Source organism: Drosophila miranda, chromosome XR (genome assembly GCF_003369915.1).
Source record: "Drosophila miranda strain MSH22 chromosome XR, D.miranda_PacBio2.1, whole genome shotgun sequence".
Lineage (NCBI taxonomy): Eukaryota > Metazoa > Arthropoda > Insecta > Diptera > Drosophilidae > Drosophila > Drosophila miranda.
In genome coordinates, this window is record NC_046674.1 from 28,961,766 (window position 1) to 28,982,801 (window position 21,036).

Below are 21,036 nucleotides of genomic sequence, written 5' to 3' on the forward strand. Positions count from 1 at the left end.
CTTATCAGAGAAGTAAACTAAATAGAGGGTGACCGCTCGCGTGATTCATATATACATATGTACACATGGACAGATATGCGTCAGTCCAAGTCGGAAATCGGAAGCGGTGCGCAAATTTAAATGCACTTTTTCATTAATGTTAAATGGTAACAAAATGTTGTGGAACGCACCAAAATAGTTCATGGAATGTTTATTTACAGAGATTGTTTCAGCATAACGCTGCCTTTCACCCCAAATTCCTTTCACTTTCGCTCATCTTTCCGTCAATGAAATTTGAGAAGAATTCATTCAAAATCAGGCGAGAGGTATGATCCCTGTTCGTTTCATTCGCCCAGAATGATGTCCGTTCGCTTATGGACTCTTTTACAGCTGATAATCTTTTAGTTGTCCAGCCTCCAAGAAAAGAACGATTGCACAGCTGAGAATTCTCTTGGAGGAGAGTAAACTTTCAAAACCAATCCTCAAATTCCACCGATCATTCGATATGCGTCCGACGCCGCAACAACCTTGGACAGTCCTTCGATTGAGAGCCAAGCGTGCCTGTTTTCAGTAATCTCTCGTTTATTATGAGCAATTCCTTAGGAGACATTAAATTATATGGTACCAATACTCTCAATACTCACTACGGTAGAAAAAAAAAGTAATACATAATAAAGTGGTAGCACATATGCATGGGAACCATTATCCGGCCACCCTTTATCGCTATCGTTATCGCAATCGCTGACTGACCAAACAGAAACAAATAAAAAAAATACAAAATATAACCACTAAGGAGGGGCTGACGTTGAAGTTCGCCGAAATACTATAAAAGATTTCTTTATCGGTCCGCGGATATGTATAGCGGGAGGGGAATGGGGTGCTAATGGTGGTATTCTGGCTCCTCAGTGGCGGATAAGAAGGGAGGTGAGGCCTAGAACCAGGGAACCCAGCAGGGTGGTGGAGGTGGAGAGGTCGCTGGCACCGCCACCAGTGCTGTTGCTGCGGGCGGCAAGGAGGACGGGCCGCTCGTTAGCGCGCGCCTCCATATAGGCCTGGCAGTCCGTCTCGTTCTTCACGAAGCGGAAGATGGACTGGACGACATTGGCGGGGGTGATCTCGGAGCACTGCTCCAGGTGGTGGAGGACGCAGGCCTCGAAGCTCTGCAGATCGACGCAGTGGGTGGGCGAGAAGAGCAGCTCGGGGCGACTCATGAGGTCGGCTACTTGGCCGTCCTTGGGGATGTACTGGTGGAAGGAGCGGTTCAGGCAGTTGCTGATTGCATCCTTGTTGGCCTCCAGGCACTCCGGACCTTGTTCGGCCACGAAGAGAGCGATCTGGTCGCCACCCCTCGAGCAGGCAAAGCCCAGGAGGGATGCTCCAATTCTCGCTATCGTCTCCTGCTGGCGCTTCTCCTCGCTGGTAAGGCACACCTGCATCTTCTCGTTAAACTCCTTGACGCACGCCTCAGCCTCGGGCGCCCGCAGGCAGTACTTGTGGAAGACGGTATCCAGCTCGCCCAAAGGCTTGGCCTCCTCCATCTCCGCCTGGAGGGCAGTCAGATTGGCCACGCCGCTGATGCAGGCGCTCATCTTGGCCGCCGCCTTCTCGATCTCCTGGTAGAAGGTCGCATTCTCCGCTCCCGTCACCTTCTTGCACTTCTCCCGGTACATCCGCTTGAGGTCCTCTGTGAATATACAGTTTTTGATTAGCAACACGATCCACATGTCTCTGGTCCGTCATATAACTCACCCACGCTGATGTTTGTGTTGCGGTATTCCGGTGGCAGGAACTGGGCCGAGAGTCCGCCCAGCTGACTGGGACTCAGCTGGGGAGTCGCTACAGCGGGGCTGGGGCTGGCCTGGACCTCGAGCAGGATGGCGCCCAGGGCGGCCATTAGGCACACGGCCATCAATGCGTACTGTTTCATGCTGGCAGTGGATCGTGGATCGTTGATCGCGGATAGGGGCTGGGGCTGCGTTCTGGTTCTGGGTTCGAGATTGGAGCCCGTCTGTGCCCGTTTCGAGTGCGCTTCGGCGAGTGAATGAATCCGACTTGTCGCCACGAAATGAAGCCCCACAGCGAAACGATTGCTGGCGGGACCAGAGTACAGTGGTTTGAGTCCATTCGAAGTGTAGATCATTAATTGGATCAGTCCCAGGATTCAGTAACGTTCAGGGAGTTACATCAATTGTCTTATCGATTCAATGATTTCCATTTCAATGATTGGTTTATCAATTACGAATGGACTGATGTATGAAAGTTAGATCAATGAGAGAAGGATTTAGTTTACCAGAAAATAGACATCAACCAATAGAAAATCTTAAATGAAATCCTCTCTCTCCTTTCCCTGCATTTCATATCTCTAAAAATGTTCTTATATGTATTTTTCCATCTTTCAACCCACTGTGCGATCGCGGCTCGTGCTTTGTTCAATCAGCCGACAGTGACATCATTCACACTTCGGGGGCACGGAACAGATTTCGCCACTGCCACTGCCTCAATATGTGTCCGCATGTGTGAGAGTGTGTGTGTGTGAGGCAAAGTACAAAGTTTCCCATGCATCCGCTTCTGCCGCGTACTTGCGTTCAGGTGTCAGTGAATGATTCACGATAAAATGTCCAGCCGAATGTTAAAGCCACGAATCGAAGGGATAGTCACACGGATAGCCACAGGGATAGTCATGGCTATAGATAGAGTCGACTATACATTATAAATTTGCCTTAAACATTGTGTTCTACTCATTTCCGATTGCTCGGGGCTCCGCTATCTTATCGGAGACCCTGCTTTATATGGCCATAACCAATATTGTATGTGTAAATATTATATCGCCAAAACGCACGTCGGGTTCTGTTGCTGTTTTCTCTGTTTAGCAACCGACTGGGGCACCGACTGGCAACCCAGAGAAACAACAAGTACAAATACTAGATGAAAAATTAAGAACAAAGCCGCAGCGTCAGCGATCAGCACTCAAGCTTCCCGATCGATTGCTGCGTTTGCGGAATAAGCAATTCGGTTTTTTTTTTCGTCTCGTCTCGGATTGCTTTCTGCTGCTTTACTGAATTTCAATTCATTTTCGCAACGGATTTCTTCATAAGTGTACATTGACTAAGAATCATAGGTGCAGTGCTCATGGAAATGGGAGCATTTCTGAGAAAAACAAATAAAAACCCAACCTGAGAGACATCAGAGAGGGAGAGTCATTGGAGAGCTACGTATTTCCCGTCCACTGTAGATCTTGGACTCGGCTTGGTCTTGGACTAATTACTTGTCTGATCTTGTGCTTACCCGAAACCGGTTTACATAACGATCCGATCCACAGCCCCACAGCCCCACCATAGCCCCCACACACCCAAGCCCCCTGCCCTCCACTTAGTAGCACCGGACAAAGGTCGCTGGCAGTCAGCTGTCGGCGGACCGGCTGTCGACGTAACATTTGCCAGATAAGCTTTTATCATTTACAGCTTTTCGCTTGTCGCCGCATGAATGGGACAGAATGGAGCTGAGTGGGCGGTGGTTTCTAGAACGAAGAACGGAGGAACAGAGGAACGGAGAACGGAATAACATTTATGAGAAGAGTAGTCGTCATGTCCAATAGAACTCTGCTCGGATGGGGGATCGTTTGTTGAACATTTGCTGCAAGAAATTTAGTTATCCAGCTGGAAATCAAAATATTCATGTATTACTCGTAATTTGAAAGACATTTGAACCTCCAAGTATCGATTCAGCATAGACAGCACATCAAATATGTACTAATTCACAATATACCATACATGTGCTCTTATACGAGACTGACAGAATCTTTCTATTGCTTTAAGAGGTTTTCTTTCAGGTCATTTTATGAGTTTACATACAAACAAACATATTTACATTTCCTAGTTTCCTAGTAATGCGAAATGTTAAAAATCTTTAGCGAACTTTTGGGCGGATCTTTGGCTTATTTTTATACCCGATACTCAAAATGAGTATTGGGGTATATTAGATTTGTGGTAAAAGTGGATGTGTGTAACGTCCAGAAGGAATCGTTTCCGACCCCATAAAGTATATATATTCTTGATCAGCATCAATAGCCGAGTCGATTGAGCCCTGTCTGTCTGTCCGTCTGTCCGTCCGTCCGTCCGTCCGTCCGTCCGTCCGTCCGTCCGTCCGTCCGTCCGTCCGTCCGTCCGTCCCTCCCCTTCAGCGCCTAGTGCTCAAAGACTATAAGAGCTAGAGCAACGATGTTTTGGATCCAGACTTCTGTGATATGTCACTGCTACAAAAATATTTCAAAACTTCGCCCCGCCCACTTCCGCCCCCACAAAAGACGAAAATCTGTGGCATCCACATTTTTAAAGATACGATAAAACCAAAAACGCAGAATCGGTGAGGATGACCATATTTTCTGCAGTGCAAAATCTGAACCAGATCGTATAATGATTATAGCCAGAATCAAGAAAACAATTTCATTCTTTCTCGCTCTGTCTCTCTCTAACACACAGGTTTCATGGTCGGTTTTGTCAATTGCAAAATATGAGTTCAAGGATCTCAGAACCTATAAGAGCCAGAGCAACCAAATTTGGTATCCACACTCCTGTGATATCGGACCTTGACCGTTTCGTGTCCAAATTTCGCCACACCCCCTTCCGCCCCCGCAAAGGACGAAAATCTGGGGCATCCACAAATCTCAGAGACTATTAAGGCTAGAGTAACCAAATTTGGTATCCGCACTTCTGTTAGATCTCACTATAAAACGTATATCTCAGAATTTCGTCCCACCCCCTTCCGCCCCCACAAAAAACGAAAATCTGTTGCATCCACAATATTGCACATTCGAGAAAACTAAAAACGCAGAATCATAGATAATGACCATATCTATCAGATTGCTGAATCTGGATCAGATCGGATCATTTTTGTAGCCAAAAGCAAGAAATAAATTTTCAGTGGCTACGCAGCGCCCGACGTCACGCTCAGACTGATTTTCTGTCTCTCTCGCACGCACTCTTTGTCGTGTGGTTCAATATTAGCGGCGTCTGCCGAAGGAGAGCCATACTGACTTAGTATCGGGTATAACTGTAGAGTTGCGGTGTCCGCAGCAGCTCACAACGTTCCCCCTCGTTTAGCTCTATGGCCGGCTTAAAAGGGTCTTTCTTGCGCACATGAACCAGTATTTTTGCCAGCAATGGGGATCTCGCGGCCTTTCCATGAACCATAAGACACAACTGACACAAATTGAAAGATTTTTTATGATTTAAAACCGGTTGCTTATGAGCTAATAAATTACTAATAAATTGCACATAGCCCATATGTAAGTGTACATTTTTATGAGCGGAAAAAATAAACATATTTGCTGATGTTTTGAGTTTATATTATTCGAAAATTTAATCTTTTAGATCTTAATATATTCAAAATATGTATCTCTAATGACACCTCAAATTTTACTTCACACAAATAAAGCAAAACAACAGCAAATTGCGAATTCCCCTTAAAAGGTTAAATATCGATATCAATAGTTAGTTGACCTGTGTTACAGATGTTGTTTGTTCTTTAATTCACAAATTTCCCATATTCTTTTGATTTTATATACTGCGATTGCCACAACGAAGGCAATTCAATTTCAATTTCAAAAAAAAAAACACATTTCTTTATAAGGTGAAATATCACACAACAATTTGGGAATGAAACAGTATCGATTGCGAAATATTGCAAGACAGGAGCACACGGGTTTCAATTCGTACGCGTTTTGCAAAATCGTAATTGCAAAAATTTGCGAAAACCGTATCATGGCTGAGAGAAAATATAATTTTTTAGATATACATTTTTTTTTTTTAAGTTTTCTAGTAGTTTGACCAATCGAAATAAAAAATTTAGTTTAAATAAGTTATTTTGCTTTCTATAAACTAATGAAAAATCCATATATTTAATAGAGATATTTTGTATTAAGTTAACAAATATTTTATATTTTGTGGTGGAGCTAGTGTAAGGAAGATCGTGTTATTATAAGAACGAGCCTCGGGATCGTTGTAAAAATTGTACTATGATGTAACCCGAAGTGCAGACTCGTTTTGCAAAAGAAATTTCGGCTCCAACAGTGATATGGGCATTAAAGAGGACTTGGAGCAGGGGATTTTCTTCATAAGAGTCTTCCAAGCCAAGAACTCTGCTCTATCATTAAATAGCTCAATGATTCGTAAGAAACTGACAGGTGATAGCGAGCATCAGGAACGATTTTTGAAACTAAGCTTCATGGAGGTCGTTTGTACTGTTACGCCAGAGGTTTAGCAGAAAAGGATCAAAAATCTGGAAAGCTGAAGAAGGAAGAGGCTTCTTTTGGATAAAAATCACTGTTGAGCGGTGCAGGTCGCCTGATTATATAAAACACAAATATAACAGATAAAAGGTTGCTTGTGGGACTCACGGAAATGGATGAATGTTAATGATAAAAGTTAATGAAAAACCAAAAGTGGAGTCAAGTATTGCATTTGTAAAATGTTGCAAATTTGCTGCTTACTTATAAGATGTGACCCCACTTGTTTTGCTCTCTGCTGGTTGGGTTGCCTTTCTATATCCTTTTAAAGGAGGCAATCTGGTTAGCATTTTGCGCAAAATGAACACACACACACACACACACACACACACATGCACACGTATGGATCCGCAGTGTGAGTGTGAATTCCTGCTCATTTGCCACATTTCGCCGGCTATGGCTTTTCCTTCCTTCCGACTGGCTTAATCAGACCTCGTCAAGGACTCGCCGCTGTTGCCGCTTGCCGTTGCCGTTGCTGTTGCTGTTTGCCTTGCTGGCTCTGCTTTATGAGCTTAGTCCGTGTGCTTTACTACCCAATTAAGCTCGGAAATATATTTAGCAAACTAATGAATTATAAACACACAGACACAGACATAGAGACCTGGAACAGGAAGTGCGGGGGAAAAAGTGCCAGTGTGGCAGTGTCTGATGACTATCTGATGCCCTCTTCCTCCGTCCCGGCATGTGTGCCCCACATTCCATCAGCCATTCATTGTCAAAGGCCAAGCACGAGGGGTTGCATCGTCTGGCTCAGATAGCATTTTCTCGGCTTTTTCCGGTTTCCCTCATATCAAACATGCCCAGCCATACCCTTGCCCTCTCATTTCGCCATTTCTCTCTTTCTCTCTTTTGCTGCAACGCTGTATCCTTTTAAATGAAATTAAGCTAATTTGGAAAGCAGGCAACGCGTCAGCGCCGTCCTGGCCCGTGGAATGGATACGGCAACGGATGCCGCCGCCTCCGCCGTAGAGCTTAATTCCGTGTATAGAGAGAGCCACAGAACGACAGGCAGACAGAGAGCAGAGCAGCACACTTTCATGCATATGCATGCTGCGTGCCAAATCAAAGCCTGCCCCATATGCCGCCTCTTCCTGTCGGCTATTTGCGGCACATGCTGCACGTCCGCCCCTTTCAGCCGCACCTGTGTCCAACCGTGTCCGTCCGCGTCCGTGTACGTCCGTGTATTGTAATTTATTATCCTGCATGGCAAAAGGGATTTTCATCAATTAATCATGCTGATGATGGTGCTTGCTGCTGCTGCAGTTAGACAACACCGTAGACCAGTAACCAGTAGCCAGTAACCAGTAGAAGTTCCTCCTCCCAGCTCTCCGCTCTCCGCTGTCCGCTGTCTGTCTGCCTTAGGCCCTTGTCCCCTGCCTGAGTTCATTCTTATTTAAACAAAAGATTGAGACTTGAGTTATGGACCACAAAACGGATAAATTAGTGCCAAATAAGCTGGGGCGATGAGGTGAATGGGCATAGGAGACCCGACCCCGTTTCCCAGAGCTCATTCCTGGAAGATCTAGTTCTCATCTTAAAGTGACTTTCCCTGCAGGTGGCCTTGGCCCTACTGACTCCTTCCACAACTGATTTACATATGTGCGTGCAAAGTCCTCCCAGGACCCAGGAGCCAGGACCCAGGACCCAGGGACTCAGGGACCCAGGGACTCAGGACACAAGACTCTCGACATGCACAGTGTACGTGTGGTGTGTGCATCAGCTTAAAGTGCATGACTGGCCAATTCATGGACGATTTCATCAATTATTCAAAGCCTTCGACTGCTCTAAGTAAAAGTAAATTATTGCCTGGTAGGCGGACACCATCAGCATTAGCATCAGCAGCAAAAACAAAGGCCAAGCCAATTTTTCGTTTGGTTTATTATGCAAAATTTAATTTTAATAAACAAATAGGGCCAATGAAGGTGCATCCATTCAACCAGTCGGGAAATCCATCCATTAAACCAGTCCAGGCCAGTGTCCAGGACAGTCAGGGGTCAAGCTGCAACGAAATGAAATTTGTTTTGGGTCCTGCCTTTCCGAACGAATGATTGATTGACTGACTGATGGCTGAATGGGCTGGCTGTTTGATGTGGCATTGTGTTTGCGGCAGGGCAGGAAATCGCCCTACTATTTGAATTTAGCATTTTAAATTAAATAAAAATTAGTCGTCACCGGCTTCACCTTCATTGCACAACAAATGGGGAAATGGTAAAAGGGGAATCCCATAAGAAGCTTACATTTAGTGGGCTCTAATCAGGAGAATCAGGGAATCAAAATGCATATGTGCCTGTGCTGTTGAAAGTCTTCTTTGGGATTAGGCATTTGGAGCGCATTGACATGGAGACATGGTGAGTAGTACCTTTCTTTGGCAGTACCTTGAGCTATCGAGCACAGTCTCCTTCTTTGTTCACTCATCTGAGTGGAGCTCTTCTTTTAAAGGCATTCCAGATCACAGAGCTCCCTCTTAAGGAGTCAGTCATATATGTATCCCCCTTCTTTAGGAGTCACGGAGCGGCTTCTTTACCTTTTCCCCCAGCCAGACGGTGAAATAATTCAACTCATTAGAGGAGACTCCTCTTCAGTGGAGCAGCAACTCATCATCTCTAGAATGGGGGTGGGCATGGGCATGGGGATGGGGATGGGGGATAGCGATAGGGTTGGAAGTTTGGGCTTGGGTTAATTCAGGCCATAAATTTCCACTCCTGTTCCTGTTGCTCTTTGCTGACTCCGGGGCTAACTAAGCCGTGCCTCTGCATCAGCTACTCTGCCACTGCCTCGTCTTGCTCCTGATATAATGTGACACCAGCTGCTTAATGTTTTGGTTAAAAGCATTTTAAGTGAAATGCAACAGGGCGGCAACAAAGTAACCAAGCAGCAGCCTGCAAGCGACTTTCACTGGCCGCAAGGAGGAAACTAGAGCCAGAAACAGAAACAGAGCCTGGACAAGAAGGAGCATCAGGAGGAGTAGCAACAGAAAGAGCAGCAGGAAGAGGATTGCGCAAGAGCCCTGGCAATTTGCTTAAGCGAAAGGTTGTGCCATATATGTGGCAGTAGCCGTGGAAAAACCTGTGCAACAAACACAACTTCTGACAATGTGCCGAGAGACCCACAGTGGGTGCAACTGTAGAAGTTACACATAAGAGCGCAAACTTTCTGCCACGAGACATTTTTGATTGGTGGAACTCCTTTTTGTGGCACTGTCCCAGACTCTAGCGCACAGTGGGCAAAACAGCCAAACTAGCGGAGTGAAAGTCGAATTTTTAATTCGAAAAAGCTTCAAACTTGTGTTTGAATTTGATTAACAATACACTCATTAGGCTATCGACAATTTCTTTACAAATATTTGATTGATATTCGGTGAGCTGTAAAGCATTCTACACTCAACCAATTTGGCTTGAAAGTGACCAAAAATGTTCCAATCTTTATGGCAATCCTTGCTTTTTATAAACATTAAGGTATATATAAATTTAAGTAATATAGTCTGTGGCCAGAGTGTATTTGCTTTGTGGGATAATCGTGGTATAATCTTGCGTAAGTAACTCAGTCAAGAAACTCCTGGTAGACTTTCATGGAGTGAAACTTTTGAAATTCACCTGGATTCAACTTTTTTTTTTTTGTAAATTTTTTGGTTAAGAGCGGAACAAACGGGATCTTTTTACAGCAGCTTATTTTCAAGTTCAGACTCGGAATAATTAGGAATAATTATTGCTTCCACTATTCATATTTTAAATTAAAATACCTTTTTTAAATTTTTACTGTCATCAAAGAATAAATAAAAAAAAATATATACATATATATAATTTTTAACTTAAAAAGTACTACAAAAGTACATACATACATGTATGTATATCTTTATTATTTAAGAAGCCATGACTTTAATTCCGCTAGATTAGCTCTTTTCCCACTGTGCAGTGGCGGCACTATGGGTATGTGGCTTCGGCTGCGGCAACATCATCATCATTCATTTGCGCTCAGGTGCGTTTTCGTGTGCACTCAGACCTCACCTCAGGACCGGCCCACTCCCCGCTCGCCGTTGCTTGTATTTTGGTTTTTCTTTTGGTGTCTGTTGCACACCTTGCGGCGCCTTTTGTGTTTGTGTGTGTGTGGGATCCTTGCATCAGCCACAGCGACCACGACAGCGACAAGGACAACAGCCTCAGATGGAGCCGGAGCCTCATGTTGGGGCACATCTACACATCCAGTGGAATGGCATTGGGAATGGGAATGGGTCTGTCTCTTGTTTTTGTTATTCTAAGAACTTATGCCATGTTCTGCTTGGATGGTTCTCTAGCCCGAACTGTTTCTGTTTCTGGCTCCATTTCTGTCACAGTTTCTGGCTCTAACTATATTTCTTTCACTGGCTCTGACTCCATTTTTGTTTGCTTCTCGCTTTATCTGTTCCGTTTTTCCCGCAAGTTGAACAAATACTGGAGCTGATCTTGCCATGGATACCATTGAGATACTAACGAGCCCATTTCTGTAAGATATGCTCCATTATAGTAGATCAGCCTTCGGTCTCAGGTATCCAACGAAATCGAAAGTCTTGTGCTCAGTACATAACGAAAAACACCTTTATCAAATAATGTAAAGACTTTCTGACAGTCGTGCTTGACTTTGCTCTTCATACAAACTTTGAAAAGTAATTGAAAGTAAGTGTGTTCTTTACGCAAACACAGGGGTTTGAACCGATCGATCGGCTGTATACAGCAAAACGATTCGGCAAGATTCAAGTTGAATGTTTTTAGCAAATTAATATAAAATCAAATGGTATTAATGCTTTTTGCCCCATTTTCGGAAAAATACTACATAACGCAGGTGTTTATGAGTTCACTGTTGCAGCGCTGCTTGAGGTTTGGAGCAACGACACCCGCGAAGCAGGCGGAGTAAAAAGTTATATTTTTGAATGTTGGAGCATGTTGGAGCGATCCAAATCAAATCACTCACGGTGGTTGCATATAGCATGGTTGTTGCTATTTAGAAGCAAGAAATTAAAAAGGTCGGAAGTAATTAAAATATGAAGATGCAGGATATTAGGATATTAGCATCTGAGCTGGCTTCAGGACAAGGGCAGTCAACGTCACTCCTTTCAGCAAAAAAGTCTAGTGCTGATCATACATTAACATTCTTTATTGAAAATTATATTTATTATGTATATATATGTACATATATTATATATGTAACTAAATTATATTAATAGTTTGTGAAGTTTTCCCTTCGAATCTTCAAGTTGCCGAATCAAAACTTATATGAAGACTAGCCGTAATTAGAATTTGTGAAACGAATGCAGAAGTCTCAAACCTCAAAATTTTCTGTACCATACAGCTGGCCGCCTACTTGCAATGTAAGAGGAAGCTCTAGATATTTGCCAAGACGCAACAAATTGAATTGATCTTCTTGAAGTTTAGGATGCAGAATTTCATAAATCCAGAGATCAGTATTATAATGAAGAAGAAGAGGATCACGAACTGATTTCTTTAGATGACGAAATTGAAGAATGTTGCGGCAAACTAACTGCATATTAATACATTTATAAATATACAATACATGTGCATATGTATATGCTAAACAAATAGCATAAAAATATATATTTTTTTGTAAGTTTAGTAATTGTATTATAAATTCGACATTAATTTATTTTTTGTGGTATGGGGCGAGAGGAAGGCGTGGTTCAATAGACTTTTCGAAATTCAACTTTAATCCAACGATCATTTTTACAACATTTCTAGACGTCTAGCCTTATTTTAAGAATGCAATTATTGGCTTTTACCCCACAGTGCGATGGCGCATATTTCCGCTATCACGCCGTACGCCGTAAGCTTGTTTTTGTGTATTTACATATTTCTAATTTCAATTCTTGTGTGCGTTCTTGCCATCTCCGAACATTCTTATTTGCAGCGGGCATGTCGTTGCTACTTGTGTCGTTGCTTGTGCGCTGCACTCTCTCTGAGCCGCTCCCTGGTTTTATTTACCTTCTACCTTTTCTCTAACACACATGCACCGCGCTTGACACCTCCGCCTTTTATCTCTTATTTATATTTATTATTCTTATTTTTTTACAACGAGTTCCGGCTATTAAAAGATAAGTTTCGCTCAATTTTAAAAACTTTAACGTTTTAACTGAGTCTTCAAAGAGATAGAAGGTTGACAATAGTTTGCCCAATAATAATAGCGTTGACTCTCCCGCTGCCTCTTCAGCAAAAACGGTACCATCGTCAGATAGTGGTTTCATACGTGTAGACAACGTCGATGCCGTTGCTGGCGTTTCTGTGGCCATTATCGAATACGCCGACGCATCCGCTCATCTGCTCATTCTCCTTCGACTCTTACTGCTGTCGCCCCTCTTAGATCTACATTCGTTGCTCATCCTATGGCATCGGATACGGATGTTCTGATTGAAGATTGCCCCTTCTATAAACTTAAAATTGACAACTCCTCTGGCCTTGTAGTTACTTCATTTAATTTTAAGGTAAAACGTTGTATTTCATCCTTCAAAATTCTAGTACCCTTCTTTCTGGCCTGTATTATCTTATTGTTAATAATCGGCCCACCAACGCTGAACTTCGAGTGGGTATCCTTCCAACATCCTCTCTTAAGAAAACCTATCAGAATGTGCGTGGTTTGTGTAGCGAGATAATTGGGTTATATAATTAAAGTGCATTTTTTGAAGCTGACATAATTGCATATTCTAACGCGGAAAATCTTATTGATAAATATAATATTGATAGATCTGATCGTCCATCCCGTGGTGGTGGTGTCCTTGTTGCGGTTCGTTATGACATACCGTCAAAACTCTTTTCTGTAATAGTCGTTAAATTTATATCTTGCTCGTACATCCTCCGTCCTCAGGATTTTCGACCAAAAATCCCATCTTTAGTCTCTTTCGTCGGATCGATATTTATTATAAAAATTTATTGGTGAGCAAAAGCGTAAGAATTTAAGTTCAAGAACATTTCGATTTACAGCCATGACTATCAGCGAAAAATTGACTACGAACCGAATCGTCCGTGCGATTATATAATATAATAGTAATAGTAATAGTAATAGTACTAGTAATAGTAATAGTAATAGTAATAGTAATAGTAATAGTAATAGTAATAGTAATAGTAATAGTAATAGTAATAGTAATAGTAATAGTAATAGTAATAGTAATAGTAATAGTAATAGTAATAGTAATAGTAATAGTAATAGTAATAGTAATAGTAATAGTAATAGTAATAGTAATAGTAATAGTAATAGTAATAGTAATAGTAATAGTAATAGTAATAGTAATAGTAATAGTAATAGTAATAGTAATAGTAATAGTAATAGTAATAGTAATAGTAATAGTAATAGTAATAGTAATAGTAATAGTAATAGTAATAGTAATAGTAATAGTAATAGTAATAGTAATAGTAATAGTAATAGTAATAGTAATAGTAATAGTAATAGTAATAGTAATAGTAACAATATTTATTTAACATTTATCGTTTTCCCGAAGTTAAACCGAACAATGTTAAACTTTAAACAAGAATAAACATAAATAGAAACAGACAAAGAGACAGATGTTGAGGCTGAGGCTGACGCTGGAGCTAAAGCTTAAGTGCCACCCTGTGGGCAACACGCTTTCACAGTTTGGTCGGAGGTTGAGGCAGTATAACGTTCCTAGGTAGAACGTTCCGTCCGCCGAAATGTCTTCGACGTATTCGCGTCTTTTTCGAGTGCTTTTCGTGATCATTCTGCTGAAGCTGATCTTCCTGGTGGTCCTCTACTGGCGCAGCTATGAGGGTGTCTCCAAGCTAACGGCAGGACTATCCCAGTCACAGTCCCGCCGTATGGTCGACATCTTCGACCAGCTGCTGGTGGATCGAAGGGAGAGTAAGTAGGGGTAGCCTCTCTCCATCTATAAGTATATAAATCCCAGTCTGTAGTGCCTAGCATGGAGCAGCGTCTGCGCTGGATACGCCAGGAGATGCCCTCTTTCCCCCTGGAGGAGCTCCTGCAGCGACAGAAGCGACCAGCAGGCCGCGTAGATTGTGGCCCGGCGCCGGATCTGATGAACATCGATTTCCACAACACCTACTGGCAGCGGGCACAGGCCGGGAATCTCACATACTACATCTACGGGGCCTACTACGACGACCGTGAGGCGGTGCCTGAGGCTCCACTCGTCCGCCTGCTGACGATGATCAACCAGCACGACGATAAAAGCTTCAAGTACCCCGCGACCTACTGCCAGTTCTGGATGGAGGACCGGGACAGGCCGGTGATTGTGCCCGTCACAGAACACAAGGTGATGTGGCCCTTTGGCCATGCGCCGCGCCGCTACTATCCCACCCTTATGGGCTGCCGCCTGCCCGAGGGCAGGCATCGCTGGGAGGTGCCACAGATGGTGTCCCTGGTGGCCGATCACTGCGATCGGGCCAGGAACCTGCTGCGCGTGGTCTATGAGGTGGACGCGGTGGAGCAGCTACCCGCATCCGAATCACAGCCTGGAAACGGATCTAAAGTATCAACTCCCACTGGGCGTGAGGAGGACATTGAGGAGCCACCACTTCGCTTTGCGGTGTGCGTCAAGGCCATGGACTTTCCCTACGAAGACAAGTCCTGGCGGCTGATCGAGTGGCTGGAGTTGATGCGCTCCCTGGGTGTCCACAAAGTGGTTCTCTACGATGCCCAGATGCACCCAAATATGACGCGTGTGGTGCGTGACTACGTGAAGAACAGCCCGGGATTCGTTGAGCTGCGGCCCATGTCCCTCGGCCGCGGGGAACCACATGCTCCGCCCCACTTCCATCACTACGCCATGGAGGCGGACGGCTTCAATCGCATCCTCAACGAAATGATACCCTACAACGACTGCTTCTACCGGAACATGTACAAGTACGACTACATCGGTGTCTTTGACATCGATGAGGTGATCATGCCCCTGGGGAACAGGACCACCTGGCCGGAGCTCATCGAGATCTCGCGTGCCGCCCCGGACTACGGGAACACCACGCCGGCGAACTGCAAGGAGTGGGTGAGCTTCTGCTATCGGAATGTCTACTATCCGCGGTATCCCGAGCGGCCCAAGGTATACCGTAACCTCTCGAGCTCCTTCTACATGCTGCAGCATGTGGAGCGGGTGCGGGAGCACTGCAATCGCGCGGCGGCCACCAAGTGCCTGCACGACACGCGCTTTGCGGTGGGGCTGCATAACCACTTTACCTTTTACCACACGGAGGCCGCTAGCTGTGCAGCCAAGTCCGTGCCCATAGAGTTTGCCCAGATGCAGCACTACCGCGAGCCGGACACCAAGTCCCTGCTGATCGATCCTATCATAGATGCCAGCATCTGGCGCTTCCAGCCGCAGCTGCAGGCTCAAATCGAGGAGCGGTACCGAAGGCTCGGCTTTCTGCCCGACGAGCGGCAATTGGCCGAGACTCTGGAGCGGCGACGCCTCGAGGACGAGTTGATTCTTCGGGAGGCCGTGGGACAGAATCTGGAATGAGAGATTCATTTGTGTACATACATTCAGAGCTGGATGCGCTTTTGTGCCTTGAAAAGGGGATTTTCAAAGACCAACAGAAATTTCTGGAAAATTTTGGGATCTATTTTTTAAAAGGAAATCAAAGTTGAAAAATGCCAAAAATTAGATGGTTAGATAGATTACAGTAAATAAAAGTGGAATATAATTTTGCGCTCTCAAACAAATTTTAACTTTGAGGGATCATAGTATCTCCTCAGCTAAAGGTCCGATTATTATTTTAAAAAGCTCTGGGAAGTTCTCTATTAGATGAGTAATAAAATGAATCATTTTATCCAAAATTTGTTGACTTTTGCCACCTCTTTGCGGCTGAGGCCCCACTGTGCGCAGCTTTTTCATAGAACAATCGGGGGAGCTGGTGACGCAAGTTCTCCAACGTCAGTGCGTACAGTTGGGCAAACAACCGGCGTGGAAGTGGAGCACTATTTATGTAGTAACTATTTGCATGCTTAGCAATAAATGTTCATATCTGCCGCTGGCTGTCGTACGATAAGTACCTTTTCCGTCGATCAGCTATCTGAACACCCTTCTTTGAGACAAATTAAGAGCTTCAATCGGGCCCTGAATACTTGAGAACTTCTATGGAAAAATTCTATGGAAAAAGAAAGACTACATTCTCATAGATATGTACATACCAAAAACAGAAGTGGTTTTTGAGCTTGGACCACAAGACTCAAAAACTTTGCGAACTGTACTAATATGTTAAATATTGACTGTTTATTTTTAAGGTTATTAAATGTAAACCCTTTTCTTTTGTTTGTTTCATAATAATAATAATTTTGTAATAATTGTTACAAAATATACCGTTAGAGGAGATTGGAAATATTTTCTGGGATTTTATTTTAGATATTTCAATTTGTTTGGGGGACTTTGTGGAAGAGCTTTTATCAAGACTCATCTTTCCTACATAAGATAATAAATAATGTTATAAAATTAGCAACAAATACCAAAGAAATGAATTTAGCTGATTTTAAAATGATTTCAAATCAAAGTTAACGAAATAACATATCAATCGGTTCAATTATTTCATTTTATAAATATAGAAAATATAATGGGAACCGAACTATGTCGAAAAGCTTTTTTTTTTTTTTTTTTTAAATTGTGGACAATTTGGCGTAAATCCAGAATCAAAGCCTTTGCCGTCCCACAGTAAGCAGCCAAAAGCAGCCTTTCCTTCCAAGGCTTCCATTTCCACTGTTAGACCTTCTAACAGCATTTCGAGTCGTGGTTGCGTCTCTGTTGTATGCGAGCGAACAAGTTGCACGATTCCTGGCTCCTGCCTCAGATGTTGCAACAGATGGGGCAGCACCTTCGTAGGGCGCGGATGTTGGCCATTCTCCGTCTCTTCCGATTGGCATGTTTCCCCCACTCACGTCGTATCAATTACACATATTTCCCGTGTTTCTGGTGCTCTCCTTCTATGTATTCTGTCCATAAAAAATGTGTGCGTTAAACCGTTAACAGCTCTTAAAATATTTGACATGATTTAGCAATTTTAATTGATGCTCCGTCCGTGCACTGTCCGCCCATCTGTCCGTCTGTGCGTTCTGCCAGTCCCCGTTAATGCGCTTTCATAATGCTCGCTCGATGAATGCCCGGATGAATGGATTTTGTATGTTTTTGGTATTCGAGTTCTCGAATACTCGTTACTTTTTGTGGCATTCCAGAGCTCGTTAAAAATGCACATAGAATTTAATTTAATTTTCATGCAGGGAAAAGCACACACACACAGAGACACAAAAACACAGGCACACACAAACGCACACATTATCCACTTCTAATTAATTGCATTTCATACTAAAAACAAAAACAAAAACTATATACCATAGAAAATAGTCGGTCCAATGGCACCATAGTCCAAATGCAAATATGATACAAAACACAAATACATACGTGTACGAATATATGGATAAAGGCAAACGACCATTACCCACCACGGGGGAAAAAACTGGCAAAAAAGAAGGAGAAATATTCATTATTATTTGACCAAATGGCAAATTAATGATATGAGCAAACAAGCTAAAGTGTTGTTGTCATTCAATTTATGCGAAGCGTAGAGGAATATTAGTTTCGGGCACCGAAATACCGAGCACCCTTTTACGCCGATGATCGAGTGCTCTGATTTGCCTGAGAACTTCAAACAGGAACGCTAACGCGTGACTGTCTATCTGGCTTTCACTTCAAATGGAACAACACAATCACTCGCGTAGAGTGAAGTCTGTTCGCTTATGGGAACATTTTTTTCACTAGCATCGTTCCACTTGCCACTCCCTTCAAACTGGAGGCATCTATTGGTGGTACTTTTCCTATAATATTGGAAACTTCGTAAAAATTTTCAAAGCTAAAGAAAATATCGACCATTATATGTTTGCAGAGAAGAAACGTATACGCAACCTCGATAGTGTTTTGAAATTTCCCTGTTAAAATACCAAAATACGTACGCTTATGGAAAATTTTTCCACTAATGCATTACAATGTAAGAAACATTCGCATCTTTTGGAGGAAATGTGTGTACAGTATGTACAAACAATAGTGTAATGAGGTATTCGTAACACCCTCTATAGTGTCAAACAAACAGCAACAAAAAGCAGATGAAACACCAGAAGCGAAGAGTAGCACAATTTTATAATTAAATGTTTTAACACTAATCCAGCGGGTGGCGGTGAGAGGATTGAATAGCGGATGGGGCGTTGTTTGGATTAAGGAAAATATTTGAATAGCTGAACAGCAGTTGAGCGGCAAACAAAGAAAAGAGATAAAAGCGAAAGCCAGAAATGCAAAATACAAAAAGAAAAAAACGCGAAAGGCAAACGGCAAACGGCAAAAAGCAAAAAGTGATGCTGCGTACGAAAACGGACTCAAACGCGGAAGCGGAAACGACAGCCAGAACTACAATGGCGCCGCGTCAGAGAGAACTGTCACCAAATGCATTCGCAGTGGCAAGCAAGTCCCCCCAGAGAGAGCGAGAGAGAGAGAGAGATGGAGCAGTGGGACGGGAGGAAAGGAGTCGACTGATGAGTGACCTGTAAGGAGATAACCTTGGCATTCAGTAAAGTACATTGAACGGCTTCTGACAATGATGCGCAATTTAGAATATGTTCTCTTGATCGATCAGCAGCATGCTCTCGATCTTGGGGCTCTTTTTCGGGGATCCCCGAAAGTATGCAGCGGTTTTCCCACACTGTAATTGAATGGATCGAAACAAGCAGCTACTGCGGCAGAATCCACCATCACTCTACTCTGCGCTCTACCTCCTCCTGGTTCATCCACCAAAAATTCAAGAGAAAAGAAGCAAAGTTCAAACTAACAAAACAAAACTACCTAAACTAAACAAAAGAACAGAACCTGGACACAGACACACACAGTGCAGAAGGCAACACGGAGTTGGCCATGTTTTTTGTTAATTAAAATTGGCATGGCTGCCGAAACGGAGGATGGTCGGGTAAAGAGAGGAGGCAGGGTCTGGGCAACAACATTTTTGCATTTTCATCATATATTTTTTTGGCTTTTTTTTTTACTGATTTTGGTCACGGGAAGTGAAACTCCAAAATGAAAACTTTGAATTGAAATGCCACTGAAGCAGCAACGATTCATACGGAATAGTACCTGAGAAATGCCACCTCCTTCCGGCATACATTTACCTTTCAAGTGCTTAATTTTTCATTCACAATCCCAAGGAAGCCGAACAGCAGAATCTAGTACCCAGAGAGGCCAGAGAAAACCCCAGAGAGGGCGAAAGAGAGAGCGATTTATGGGCTGCCAATAAATTTACTCAACACTTTGGCCCCGACTAATACAATATTTACATCAAATGGCTGTACTACCAAAGGGGGGGTTGGCACTTCCCACTTGGCTGGCAGAGGGTGGGTGTAAAAAATTGCAATGCGTTTTTCTCAGTGGCAGCCAAGATGCCAGAAGCAGGAGAGCCAGAATCATGGCCAAGAGGGGGAGCTCTGGCTTCTGTTTCTGTTTCAGCTTTGGACCCCCTTTTTTGCCCCCGTCCCGCCTGCTGTCTTGTTTCCCCTTGGACTGTCATTTAAGTTAAAAGCGCATTTGTAAATGTGCCGAGAGTATAAGTATAGGAGGGCAGAGTGGGAATGGGCTGGGAGTACCCCTGAGCGCTTTTTAAAAAGGCAAATCTGGCACAAGCTGTTCCTTTCCGTCGCGTCGCTTCGCGTCCCGTTCCGTCCCGTCCAGTCCGCTGTGCAATGTTTTAGCATTTGTTATACTCGTCCTGGTTCAAGCGTCTCCGACCCTGTCTTTCTGTGCTGTTTATGGCCACGTTAAGTGTTAAGTGTGTGGATCGGCTGGAAGAGACATAGATGCCCAGGTCAAAGGGGATATGGCCAAGAGATGCCACACAGACCTGGTCAAATATTTGCTACGCTTCACCAACCACGCTATGGCTATGGCTCCGGCTCTGAATTTGATATTTTTCATTCATTCCGGGAACTCCAATTTGAACACCGAACCACCCATCACCCATCCGGCGGACCCGGACCCCATTTAAACTTATGACAGCCGGAGCCAAATGAAAGTTTGGTCCTTAGCTTTGGCGGGGCTTCGGTTCTGGCTCAATGACATTCGACTCGAACAAACAAAAAATGTTGCCATTAGTTAAAGTTTTGGGCTCTCAATGCACTCCCGCAGGTAGAGGTACACGGGAAAAAGACAGACCGTTTGTTTCGCAATAGTTTTTCAAATATAGAAGATTGAAGGATGTCAAAGCCTCTGTCGAGTCGAACCTACTATGTTCTCTATCTCTTAAACTTGTAATGTTTATCCTTTTGTGCATGTAAGCGGCCATTAAACGCGTCGCGCGTCCTGCAGCAGCTCCCCACTGCCGATCGGCTGGGAAGTTGTCTGCGCTTCTTCGGCTTGACGCAATCTTTAGTTTTGACATTCTTACTTCCTTGAAGATGACTCTCCTGTTCCCTTAGAAAGAGTATCTCCAGTATCGGTTTGTAGGCGTTTACTTCCCTCTTATGCCCGATATTCGGTTCCGTTTCATTCGAACCGTAATAAGTTTCGAGCACAACTTCGTCCAGGCGTTCCCAAAGGGCAGGCTAATAAGAAATGCGTGATGTGTTGCCCTGTTCCTCCATCAAATGCGGATGCGGCTACGGGGGTACGAGGGTACGGGAGTGTTTGTTTGTGTGTGTGTGTGTGTGTGTGTGTGTGTGTGTGTGGTGTGGTGTCGCCTCCACTCGAGTCCGAGTGTGTGTAAATATTTGTTCCCGTAGTTCTGGCAAGTTGCTTGGCACACGTT

At 43.7% G+C, this 21,036-nt stretch overlaps 2 protein-coding genes across 2 annotated transcripts; one reads left to right on the top strand and one right to left on the bottom strand.

Annotated features, from left to right (window-relative positions):
- Positions 1-539: 539 nt before the first annotated feature.
- Positions 540-2,034, bottom strand: LOC108153621 (27 kDa hemolymph protein). Its single transcript, XM_017283724.2, has 2 exons — positions 1,729-2,034; positions 540-1,663 (listed from the first exon to the last, which is right to left on the bottom strand). Exons 1-2 carry the CDS (start codon positions 1,904-1,906, stop codon positions 882-884), a joined length of 960 nt encoding a protein of 319 aa, XP_017139213.1. The 5' UTR covers positions 1,907-2,034; the 3' UTR covers positions 540-881.
- Positions 2,035-13,867: 11,833 nt separating this feature from the next.
- LOC108165564 lies at positions 13,868-16,373 on the top strand. The gene is made up of 2 exons (XM_017301638.2): positions 13,868-14,116; positions 14,170-16,373. Exons 1-2 carry the CDS (start codon positions 13,930-13,932, stop codon positions 15,729-15,731), a joined length of 1,749 nt encoding a protein of 582 aa, XP_017157127.1. The 5' UTR covers positions 13,868-13,929; the 3' UTR covers positions 15,732-16,373.
- The last annotated feature ends 4,663 nt before the right edge of the window (positions 16,374-21,036 follow it).

Excerpts from the sequence above, each read along its gene's own strand:
- LOC108153621 (XM_017283724.2), bottom strand. The coding sequence starts at position 1,906 with ATGAAACAGTACGCATTGATGGCCGTGTGCCTAATGGCCGCCCTGGGC. Across the intron at positions 1,664-1,728 it reads CAACACAAACATCAGCGTGG|AGGACCTCAAGCGGATGTAC; the intron begins GTGAGTTATATG and ends GTATATTCACAG.
- LOC108165564 (XM_017301638.2), top strand. The coding sequence starts at position 13,930 with ATGTCTTCGACGTATTCGCGTCTTTTTCGAGTGCTTTTCGTGATCATT. Across the intron at positions 14,117-14,169 it reads GCTGGTGGATCGAAGGGAGA|TGCCTAGCATGGAGCAGCGT; the intron begins GTAAGTAGGGGT and ends CCCAGTCTGTAG.